General features: G+C 44.4%; 1 protein-coding gene across 1 annotated transcript in view; it reads left to right on the forward strand.

The window, feature by feature from the left end:
* Positions 1-12,537, forward strand: part of LOC311135672 (CXADR-like membrane protein) — a gene marked incomplete at both ends in the record, with an annotated part of 134,091 nt that extends 121,554 nt beyond the window's left edge. Inside the window, 4 exons of the mRNA XM_084169695.1 lie at positions 8,660-8,827; positions 10,771-10,893; positions 11,084-11,225; positions 12,183-12,537. Coding sequence (XP_084025821.1) covers positions 8,660-8,827; positions 10,771-10,893; positions 11,084-11,225; positions 12,183-12,537 — 788 coding nt within the window. The remainder of the gene's footprint in view (positions 1-8,659; positions 8,828-10,770; positions 10,894-11,083; positions 11,226-12,182) is intronic.
* Positions 12,538-12,901: the final 364 nt, after the last annotated feature.

Genomic DNA, 12,901 nt, shown 5'->3' on the forward strand with positions numbered 1-12,901 from the left:
CACTCGCACATCTAGTACAGGTGGCCATGGGCATCTCTAGCCAGAGATTCAAGAGATGTTCACACCACCAATATTTCACTGTTGAAATGTGTAACATTATTTTAAATGCTTACTGTATGTGGTGGATAGCAATTACAGAAGTGATGCTGTCCCTTGTCCCTTCATATTGTCCTACTGGTCACACACTGGTTGAATCAATGTTGTTTCCATGTCATTAAATTGACGTCTGTGCCCAGTGAGGTAGTTGACTGGCAATGACCACACAAACACTGTTGGTGAGATGTTTGAATCACTACCTAACTAACCTGTTGGTGTCACTAAAGTATAAGATGGCAGTTACTTGTGACTTACTTGTAAAAGCGAAAACGAGCTCCAAAGGGTCGACCACTGCCACATGTTGCTACCAATCCAAATCCTTAACTGTGCATGATAATAAGAGATAAAATCATAATTAGCACCAGTAGTGGAAAACGTACCCAATTGTCATACTTGAGTAAAAGTATAGATACCTTAATAAAAACTTACGCAAGTAAAAGTGAAAGTCCCCAGTAAAATACTACTAAGTATTTGGTTCTAAATATACTTAAGTATCAAAAGTACAAATAAAAATCATTTCAAATTCCTTATATTAAGCAAAGCAGATTGTATCATTTTCTTGTTTGAAAAATGTACTGATAGCCAGGGCCAGACTCCAACACTCAGACATAATTTACAAAATATGTATTTGTGTTTAGTGAGTCCACCAGATCAGAGGCAGTAGGGATGACCATGTGTTCTCTTGATAAGTGCGTGAATTTGTTGGGTGGCATTGGAAGGTGGTTCTGACACAGGAACAAGATGTAAGGCCCCCCGCCTTCTCCTCCTCACCCCCCTCCTCCTCAGCCCTCCTAATTTCATCCTGGGTAGAATTTGCCCTACTCAGCAAAATGAGGAGAAAACAGGGGAAGAGAGGTCCGTGATAGAGAGCAGGAAGTGGGTGGTGGGGGCTCTCTATATTATGTGTACGTGTGTTTGATCATGTTTGTTTGTTCATAGGGATATCTGTTTTCAGCTGGCAAGAATACATTTCTTTGATAACAATGTGGTTTTCTGCAGGAACGACAGTAGTTACAAAGTTCCAAAAATACAACAAAACGGCTGGTCCATGCTGGTTGTTCTATCTAGTAGACCTCAGACTTGTTAGTGATGCACCGGCCAACTTGGTTATTATTGCATATTTCATATTGGTAGATGACTTTATGCTGTAAGGACACAGTAATGAAAGACAGATAGTAAATGCTCATGGAATGCATTTAATAATATATTTAATAATATCAAGGTAAAACACCTGGTAACATTCATATTCTGTAATCAAATCAAATTGTATTTGTCACATGCTTCATGGACAACAGATGTAGATTTACAGTGAAATGCTTACTTACAGGTTTTATTTCAACAATGCAGAGTCCAAGATGAGATAAAAAAATAATAATAATAATAATATTGGCACATTAAAATAACTAGTAAAAATAACATGGCTATATACAGTTAGTAACAGTACTGAGTCGATGTGCAGGGGTACGAGGTAATTGAGGTAGCTTTGTAGCAGCAGCATATGTGGTGTGAAAGTGTGAGTGTGTGGCATGAGTGTGTGTGTGTGTGTGTGATTGTGTGTTTGTGTGTATTAGTGCTGAGTGATTAGTGCTTTTTGATTATGTAGATTATGTAGATGGTAGTGACTGCCCATGACTGCTTATCACTTATTAACCATCAGTTACTCACATTACTTTACTTTAATAAAATATTTCAGTTCCAAAAGGGTTCTTTGGTTGTCCCCGTAGGAGAACCCTTTTGGTTCCAGGGAGAACACTCTGTGGAAAGATTTCTACATGAAACACGAAAAGGTTCTAACTGGAACCAAAAATGGTTCTTCAAAGGGTTCTCCTATGGGGACAGCGGAAGAACCCTTTTAGGTTCTAGATAGCACCTTTTTTCTAAGAATATAGAACTATATAACCCTTAATTATAACAGCACTCACACCTTCTAATCTACCATCTAGTGTCTTGTAGTCCTTTTTATACAGAACCTCAACCATTACATAAGATCATTGTTAGCTTCTCTTAGGTGGTAAAGTTGGATTTAAGGTCAAGGCCTCGAATAAAGAACATTGTGGATGAGATTATTTTAGACTGAGTGACTTGATATCTGAACCTGTAATTCATTGGAAGTACTTTGGTGTTGTGCATGTGTGTATGACTGTGTTTTAGGAGGTAAGACCTCTTATCTCTTTCTGTCATAGGAAAGTTACTTGTCAGCAGGGGTTGGAACTGGTACAGGGAACAGAACCAAAAACCGGAAAATAACAAACATTTTCCAGGAACAGAATCAGAAACAGGAACGAAAGTGATCTATACTGTTCCAGATTTTTTTTTCATCCCACAAAAAAACAGGTCAAATAAGCAAAGAGAAACGACAGTCCATCATTACTTTAAGACATGAAGGTCAGAACTTTTAAAGTTTCTTCAAGTGCAGTCGCAAAAACCATCAAGCGCTATGATGAAACTGGCTCTCATGAGGACCGCCACAGGAAAGGATGGCCCAGAGTTACTTCTGCTGCAGAGGATAAGTTAATTAGAATAACTGCTCCTCAGATTTCAGCCCAAATAAATGCTTCACAGAGTTCAAGTAACAGACACATCTCAACATCAACTGTTCAGAGGAGACTGCAAGAATCAGGCCTTCATGTTGGAATTGCTGCAAAGAAACCACTACTAAAGGACACCAATAAGAAGAAGAGACTTGCTTGGGCCAAGAAACACGATCAATGAACATTAGACCGGTGGAAATCTGTCTTTTATTCTGATGAGTCCAAATTTGAGATTTTTGGTTCCAACCGCTGTGTCTTTGTGAGAAGCAGAGTAGGTGAACGGATGATCTCTGCATGTGTGGTTCCCACCGTGAAGCATGGAGGAGGAGGTGGAATTGTGTGGGGGTGCTTTGCTCGTGACATTGTCTGTGATTTATTTAGAATTTAAGGCACACTTAACCAGCATAGCTACCACAGCATTCTGCAGTGATACGCCATCCCATCTGGTTTGGGCTAACCAGGAATAACCAGTCACCATTATGGGAACTAAAAACAATGGTTACAACGGGAGTCATACCGCCTAGATAGGGAGCCGCCAGGAGATCTGTGGTCCGTGTTGGTGTAGGGGGTGCTGCCCACCTCCATGGGTGAGGACTCGGAAGCAGGGCGGCTTCCATAGCTCAGATAGGATGAGCGTTGAGGCTCCGGGAGGTGTTGGGAACGCCCTCTCTCTCTCTCAACATGTCGTCAAGATGGATGGACGTGGTGATGAGGGTATCAAGGTCCATCTCGTCGTCCCGACATGCGAGTTCTGTCTTAATGTCCTCCCGTAAGCCTCTCCTGAAGGCCGTGCGCAGAGCACGCTCATTCCAGCCGGAAGACGGCGCCACCGTGCGAAAGCTCAGAGCGTACTCAGACGCGGGTCCCTCTCTCTGTTGTAGATGGAAGAGATGCTCACCCCGTCCTTTCCCTCCATGGGATGATCAAACACCGCCCTGAACCGAGCGAGGAAGGTGGGGTAGGGAAGCGCCACTGCCTCCTCTCCTTCCCAGACTGTGTGGCCCAATCCAGCACCTTTCCTTTAAGTAGCGAAATGACCAGCGCTAACCTGGCTTGGTCAGATGGATATGCCCCAGGCTGACGCACCAGATAAAGTGAAACCTGTAGCAGGAAGCCGTTACATTTAGTAGTTTTACGGTCATACCGCTCCGGTAGGGCGAGGGTTCCCGCAGAAGTGGGCGATAGCACGGGAACAGGTGGATTGGATGCACTCGCCGCTCCCTGAGGTGGAACCGGAGCGCTGGGCAGATTATGCAGAGTTTGGAGCACTTCCTGCATGGTGGCGTTCAACTGGGCAAGCTGCTGCTGGTGCTGGTCGAGTCACTGGGAAACTCCTGCTGCATCCATTTTTGTGATGTGTGATTCTGTGATGAGTACTGATATACGAAGAGGCAGGACGCAGACGCAGGAATTAACAAGGTCAAGGTTTACTTAATAATGAGAAAGAGAATACCAAAGAGAGAGTAAATGACACAACGCTTAACAATCACACACAACACAATACAGAACAGTCCAGGGCTAAATAGGGGTGGTGATGAGATGATGAAGTGCAGGTGCACTGGAGGTAATTAGGGTGCGTTGGGTTTCCATTCCGGTGTTGCCGAGTGGTGCGCTCAGACCGGTGGCTCAGTAGACCGGCGAATCAGAGCGCCGGAGGGGAGCAACGGGAGGAGACGTGACAGCTGTCAACAAGGCAAAGGGTGGCTATTTGATTTGATAAAATATATTTGATATGTTTAAAACTTTTTTGGTTACTACATGATTCCATATGTGTTATTTCATAGTTTTGATGTCTTCACTATTATTCTACAATGTAGAAAATATAGTAAATAGTAAAAATAAAGAAAATCCCTTGAATGAGTAGGTGTTCTAAAACTTTTGACCGGTAGTATACATCAAGCAAGTATTTTTATATTCCACAAGTATTATCAGATTAACAGTACTGTACAGATAATTGTTACAAATGCTGGGAACACTCAAATACATGTAGGTTTTTTTTTATCACAAAAGCAGTGCACTGGGCCTTTACTAGTCCTGTATTAGTGGACCGACACAGACATCTTTAGTCCGGACAAAAAAAAATCTGCATCCCCCCCCTCAAATATCAACTGTAATGATGGGAGTGTAAAACTATTGACTATAAACATGTGCTGTCTTCTGTTGATTTATACAGCTTGTGTCATAAGGGAGATCCAAGGCAGGTTGGATAAATTTGCATACAGGAAGGGACCAGGAAATCTGGTCACAATAAGGACGCAGTGAGCAGATAAGAGACAGATTTTATTACCATATGTAGACTCAACAAATCTCAATCAGACAGTGATCGAATCATCTTGATCAGATGACGACAACCACATGTTAATGCAAGGTGTACCCACAGCTTTTGTAAAGATGGGAGAGGAGGACACAGTGAGGAAATCTTGTTATATAATTTGATCTATCTTATTGTACACTGCTCAAAAAATAAAGGGAACACTAAAATAACACATCCTAGATCTGAATGAATGAAATAATCTTATTAAATACTTTTTTCTTTACATAGTTGAATGTGCTGACAACAAAATCACACAAAAATTATCAATGGAAATCAAATTTATCAACCCATGGAGGTCTGGATTTGGAGTCACCCTCAAAATTAAAGTGGAAAACCACACTACAGGCTGATCCAACTTTGATGTAATGTCCTTAAAACAAGTCAAAATGAGGCTCAGTAGTGTGTGTGGCCTCCACGTGCCTGTATGACCTCCCTACAACGCCTGGGCATGCTCCTGATGAGGTGGCGGATGGTCTCCTGAGGGATCTCCTTCCAGACCTGGACTAAAGCATCCGCCAACTCCTGGACAGTCTGTGGTGCAACATGGCGTTGGTGGATGGAGCGAGACATGATGTCCCAGATGTGCTCAATTGGATTCAGGTCTGGGGAACGGGCGGGCCAGTCCATAGCATCAATGCCTTCCTCTTGCAGGAACTGCTGACACACTCCAGCCACATGAGGTCTAGCATTGTCTTGCATTAGGAGGAACCCAGGGCCAACCGCACCAGCATATGGTCTCACAAGGGGTCTGAGGATCTCATCTCGGTACCTAATGGCAGTCAGGCTACCTCTGGCGAGCACATGGAGGGCTGTGCGGCCCCACAAAGAAATGCCACCCCACACCATGACTGACCCACCGCCAAACCGGTCATGCTGGAGGATGTTGCAGGCAGCAGATCGTTCTCCACGGCGTCTCCAGACTCTGTCACGTCTGTCACGTGCTCAGTGTGAACCTGCTTTCATCTGTGAAGAGCACAGGGCGCCAGTGGCGAATTTGCCAATCTTGGTGTTCTCTGGCAAATGCCAAATGTCCTGCACGGTGTTGGGCTGTAAGCCCAACCCCCATCTGTGGACGTCAGGCCCTCATACCACCCTCATGGAGTCTGTTTCTGACCGTTTGAGCAGACACATGCACATTTGTGGCCTGCTGGAGGTCATTTTGCAGGGCTCTGGCAGTGCTCCTCTTGCTCCTCCTTGCACAAAGGCGGAGGTAGCAGTCCTGCTGCTGGGTTGTTGCCCTCCTACGGCCTCCTCCACGTCTCCTGATGTACTGGCCTGTCTCCTGGTAGCGCCTCCATGCTCTGGACACTACGCTGACAGACACAGCAAACCTTCTTGCCACAGCTCGCATTGATGTGCCATCCTGGATGAGCTGCACTACCTGAGCCACTTGTGTGGGTTGTAGATTCCGTCTCATGCTACCACTAGAGTGAAAGCACCGCCAGCATTCAAAAGTGACCAAAACATCAGCCAGGAAGCATAGGAACTGAGAAGTGGTCTGTGGTCACCAACTGCAAAACCAGTCCTTTATTGGGGGTGTCTTGCTAATTGCCTATAATTTCCACCTGTTGTCTATTCCATTTGCACAACAGCATGTGAAATGTATTGTCAATCAGTGTTGCTTCCTAAGTGGACAGTTTGATTTCACAGAAGTGTGATTGACTTGGAGTTACATTGTGTTGTTTAAGTGTTCCCTTTATTTTTTTGAGCAGTGTAGTTCCATATGTTGCTGAATGGTACAATACCAACATGTGTATAGCTTGTAATGAGTTTGGTAAAATACCATCTCTTTAATATGAAACATTTCTAAAGATCATTATTGTGACGCCATACTGAGGTCCTTGAGTTGTAATGTGTCAAAGTCACATCTTCTCACCTCGGAAAGTATTCAGACCCCTTGACCTTTTCCACATTTTGTTACGTTACAGCCTTATTCTAAAATGTATGATTTTTTTTCTTCTCATCAATACCCAATAATGACAAATGTATTACAAAAAATATATATATATAATATCATATTTACATAAGTATTCAGACCCTTTACTCAGTACTTTGTTGAAGTACCTATGGCAGCGATTACAGCCTCGAGTCTTTTTGGGTATTACGCTACAAGCTTGGCACAACACCTGTATTTGGTGTTGCAGATCCTCTCAAACTCTGTCAGGTTGGATGGGGAGCGTCCCTGTACAGGTCTGTCAGAGTGACCATCGGGTTCTTGGTCACCTCCCTGTCCAAAGCCCTTCTCCCCCGATTGCTCAGTTTGGCCAGGCAGCCAGCTCTAGGAAGAGTCTTGGTGGTTCCAAACTTCTTCCATTTAAGAATGATGGAGGCCACTCTGTTCTTGGGGACCTTCAATGCCTTCAATGTTTTGGTACCCTTCCGCTAATCTGTGCCTCGACACAATCCTGTCTTGGAGCTCTACGGACAATTCCTTCGACCTCAGGGCTTGATGTTTGCTCTGACATGCACTGTCAACTGTGGGACATTATATAGAAAGGTGTGTGCCTTTCCAAATCATGTCCAATCAGCTGAATTTACTACAGGTGCACTCCAATCAAGTTTTAGAAACATCTCAAGGATGATCAATGGAAACAGGATGCACCTGAGCCCAATTTCGAGTCTCATAGCAAAGGGTCTGAATACTTATTTAAATAAGGTATTTTTTTATTTTTTTATTTTTTTTTTGCTAACATTTCTAAAATCCTGTTTTCGCTTTGTCATTATGGAGTATTGTGTGTAGATTGATGTGAACATTATATTAATCCATTTTAGAATAAGGCTGTAACGTAACAAAAGGTGGGTAAAGGGAAGGGGTCTGAATAGTTTCCGAATGCACGAATGCATATCTGTTTACTCTAGTGGAAGTTAAAAAGTGATACATGGTTGTAATACATAACCTGCAACCTCCTCCTTCACTTCCTCCAGCTGGTTCTTAGTAAATTGTAGTTCAGTCTTGGTGACAAAGCTCCACTTTCAGATCAACCACCTTCTCTTACTGTTCTTCAGTCTGGCATCCATGGCTAGAATGACAGACAGTCATTTAAAAACGTACAGAAATAAATGCAAATCCAATATTTAGATGCTGAATACAAGACAAACAAATTTTACGAAAAAAGTAAACCTGACAAAGATCCCAATTGAACGTTGTTTGTGTGTATTTCAATAAACACTGTGGGAGCTTATCAGACATAAGGACATTATTTTTCATAGAATGTCATTCAATCAGTCTATTCACTTAATGTATAATTCTTGGCTAAAATACATTACCTTTACTGTCTCTCTTCAGCTCCTCCACCTCTTTATTGCTCTCTGTCAGTCTGTTCTCAATGCTTGTTTCAGCTAAATCCAGATGTCAGGTTGGGTGGTGGTCTGTGGGTCAGTCAAGGGTGAAGTTTGGGTCTTGTCTTAAACGTTAATCCCCCCCTCAACCATGACATAAGATCACTGTTGGCTCCTCTTAGGTAGTACAGTTGGAATTACATCAAGGTCTCCAGACAACAACATTTGTGGATAAGATAATGTTTTACTGAGTTATTTAAAAGGTATGGCGTGGGAAATACTGACCTGTTATTTATCTAATTCAAAGTGTGTGTGTGTGTTCTCTCTCTCTCTCTCTCTCTCTCTCTCTCTCTCTCTCTCTCTCTCTCTCTCTCTCTCTCTCTCTCTCTCTCTCTCTCTCTCTCTCTCTCTCTCTCTCTCTCTCTCTCTCTCTCCCCAGTGAAGCCCTCTAAGCCACGATGTTGGATGGAGGGCAGGCTGTTGGAGGGTAGTGACGTTAAGATGAGCTGTAAGTCTACAGACGGCTCTGACCCCATCAACTACAAATGGGAGAGGGTGCTGGACAAGGGCAAGTATGTAGGGAAGCTGCCCCCACTGGCCCTCATAGGTAAGCCCTCAGAATGCCAGACCAATTTCAAATCAGATCTACCACCTCCAGTGTCCTTATTTGTGTCCAGTCATGTTAGTGACAAGTGTTGGGAGAGTCACTACTCCCATGCAGACTTGACCAAGTTCTTATTCAATAACAATCCCTTATCTACATGTACAGCGCCTTCGGAAAGTATTCAGACCCCTTTACTTTTTCCACATTTTGTTAGGTTACAGCCTTATTCTAAAATTTATTAAATTGTTTTTTTCCCTCATCAATCTACACACAATACCCCATAATGACAAAGCAAAAAACTGAAATGTCTACATAAGTATTCAACCCTTTACTCAGTACTTTATTGAAGCACCTTTGGCAGCGATTACAGCCTCGAGTCTTCTTGGGTATGACGCTACAAACTTGGCACACCTGTATTTGGGGAGTTTCTCCCATTCTTCTCTGCAGATCCTCTCAAGCTCTGTCAGGTTGGATGGGGAGCTTTGCTGCACAGCTATTTTCAGGTCACTCCAGAGATGTTCGATCAGGTTCAAGTCCGGGCTCTGGCTGGGTCACTCAAGGACATTCAGAGACTTGTCCCAAAGCCACTCCTGCGTTGTCTTGGCTGTGTGCTTAGGGTCGTTGTCCTGTTGGATTGAGAACCTTCGCCCCCAGTCTGAGGTCCTGAGCGCTCTGGAGCAGGTTTTCATCAAGGATCTCTCTGTTCTTTGCACCGTTCATGTTTGCCTCGATCCTGACCCATTCCTTGCCGCTGAAAAACATCCCCACAGCATGATGCTGCCACCACCATGCTTCACTGTAGGGATGGTGCCAGGTTTCCTCCAGACGTGACGCTTGGCATTCAGGCCAAAGAGTTCAATCTTGGTTTCATCAGACCAGAGAATCTTGTTTCTCGTGGTCTGAGAGTCTTTAGGTGCCTTTTGGCAAACTCCAAGCGGGCTGTCATGTGCCTTTTACTGAGGAGTGGCTTCCGTCTGGCCCCTCTACCATAAAGGCCTGATTGGTGGAGTGCTCCAGAGATGGTTGTCCTTCTGGAAGGTTCTCCCATCTCCACAGAAGAACTAGAGCTCTGTCGGAGTGACCATCAGGTTCTTGGTCACCTCCCTGACCAAGGCCCTTCTCCCCCGATTGCTCAGTTTGGCCGGGCGGCCAGCTCTAGGAAGAGTCTTGGTGGTTCCAAACTTCTTCCATTTAAGAATGATGGAGGCCACTGTTTTTGCTTTGTCATTATGGGGTATTGTGTGTAGATTGCTGAGGATTTATATTCATTTAATCCATTTTAGAATAAGGCTGTAACGTAACAAAATGTGGAAAAAGTCATGGGGTCTGAATTCTTTCCGAAGGCACTGTACCTATTCTGGGAAATTGGCCACAGTCACATCTGTTACAGCAAAGGTCTGAGTTGTCCAATCCCAAATCAAACACCAGCCCCTATGCCTTGTTTTTTTGTGTACTGTAGATCTTCTAGGATTGGATAGTTTAGGCAATATGGCAAAAACTCAGAATCAGAGGGTAAGTTACAGCTATAATGCAATGCTGCAGATACTTATTGAATCCTATTAGATCTACAAAAGTGCAAGGGGGCTAGCGGTTGGTTTGGAATTGGGCCAATGATCATTGGTCCAAAAAGCAGTAGTCTATATCAGGAACAGGGAACAGTACTATTCATCACACATCCACAGAAACATTATGAAAGTGACCTTGCAGGAACATGCAGTAGAGACACCAATTTGGATGGTCACTCTGAATTAGTTGACCTTTATACATTTACATTCTTAACTATCACAATTTTTCTTAAACCATCTCATTTTATGAATTCGGTGGTTGTTCAAACACTCTCCAAATAACCATCCCCTGCAATGGTGTTTCTGGATGTGATAGTTGAGAAAAGCTTTAAATTGCATCACAATCACTGTACCTTGTCCTGTTGTTTTTTCTTGTGAAAGATTTGAAGAACTCAGAGAAAGTGACACTGAGGAACCTGACCAAGGAGAGTGCTGGGGTGTATAAATGTACTGCCAGCAACGATGTGGGAGAGGAGAGCTGCACCGTAGAGGTCAAGATGCACTGTGAGTATCCCAGGCTATAACCAACACACACACACACACACACACACACACACACACACACACACACACACACTGCCTCATATTATAACCCCATAAATGTTACCAAAAATGGTCTGTAGGACTTCAAAACAGTAATAGCTATCACTTTCTCCCAACCTGTGAATCATCTTTATCTTTGTGTGCATTTCAGATGTGCGGGGCATGGGTGTGGTGGCAGGCGCCATGGTGGGTGTGTCCTTCGGCGTCCTCCTCATCATCCTCATCATCTGGCTGGTGTTCCGCAAGAAGGAGAAGAAGAAATACGAGGAGGAGGAGACTCCTAATGAGATCAGGTAAACACACACACCCAATCACACACAAGCACATTTAGGTTAGTGTGGTTAATTTGCAGATAATCAATTACACAGAACAAAATCAACCAGAAATAACAAAAAGTAAATACATCAACAGATGGGGTGGGGAAAAACCCTCCCCTAGTTGGTACAAAAAAGGACTTCACTCTGTCCACCAACACAAGTCTACACCACCACCACTTAAACCAGACTGCGTAGCATCCTCTCTCCAGCCTATGTATACCATCCCCTTTCCTACATATCCCGCCGGTACTGTAGCTCCAGTACAGCCGCACCATCCCTCACTTCTCAGAGCAGATTCAAGCATCCTAAATTATGTCTGATAATGCTGCTGGCAGTGCTTGTTACAACAGCAGCTATTTTTGGGGCGATAGCAGAACATCTGCGCTGTGTCCTATTTGCGAGTGTCAGGCTGAATTATGCAGGCACAGGGGGATGGCTGAGCATCAATAATGGAGTGGCACGGCAAGGGAAGGGAAGAGTCACAGAGCAGACAGTCACTACGGTCCTGTTTACATATGGAGCATTATCGGCGACACACCCACTCGTACACACACACTCACACACACACACACAGTCTAAGATCAGACGACTGTTTAGAAAAGGTGAGTGGTTGAAAATGACGTAGTGATCATTAATCGCATGTCGTTGATGTGCTGTAGGAACTTAACCTAACTAGGGTTCATTGTAAGAAGGGGATACCAGTTATTCAGCCATTCAGAGTCCCATGTATTTGGCAAGTTACCTCAAATAATGATATTATATAGTTGTGTACTATTATTCGTTATGCATTGCATTTAAACCATTATAAGTGTGCTTATAATGCACTCATTGTGCATTATGTGGAAGGTTTTCATTTAATTAAGATTACCACTTATTTAATTGAGTGAGATTCTTCGATATTCTGAGCCACACCTGTCTTTGCCTCTGTGTCAGGGAGGATGCTGAGGCTCCCAAGGCCAAACTGGTGAAGCCCAACTCTCTCTCCTCATCCCACTCTGGCAGCTCCCGCTCGGGCACCTCCTCCACCCAATCCATGGTCCACACCAGCGCCCCCCGGGGGCCCCACGCCCGCCTGCCTGCCGTGGCCGCCCTCAAGGAGAACGGCCAGCCCCACAGCTTCCTCCAACAGCCTCCCACCTACACACAAGTGGTCCCCAAAACCCCAGAGCCCCGCACGGCCCCGGCCAAGCCCAGCCCTCCCCCCAAACTGAGCCCCAGGAACCTGGCCCGCATGGGGGCAACGCCGGTCATGATCCCTGCCCAGACCAAGGCCTTCCAGACTGTGTAAGAGGGAAGGAGGGACAAAGGAGTGGACTTAGAAACAAGAAGCACCAGTACACAGCTGATAGCATCCCCCAGCCTGCCCCCAGAGACCCTGTGAAAACCAGCTATACCATGATGTAAAACTCCCCGTTACTCATAGTCGCCAACTAAAAGTATTATTGGGCGCATTCATATGAAGGGAAGATTTTCTTCAGAAGAGCTTTCGCCCGCCTCTCCTGTACAAACAATACAGAGCAACATCTCACGTTCACATTCCCTTCCCATGACGACAGAACTTTAGTCGGATTTTGCTGACGCGGGCAGTGTTGTGTATCATACTCTGAGGTGGCAGGAACAGGGGAAGGACCCTAAATAGATTTGAGGTATTT

Source organism: Coregonus lavaretus (assembly GCF_964263955.1).
Source record: "Coregonus lavaretus genome assembly, chromosome: 10".
Taxonomy (NCBI): Eukaryota; Metazoa; Chordata; class Actinopteri; order Salmoniformes; family Salmonidae; genus Coregonus; species Coregonus lavaretus.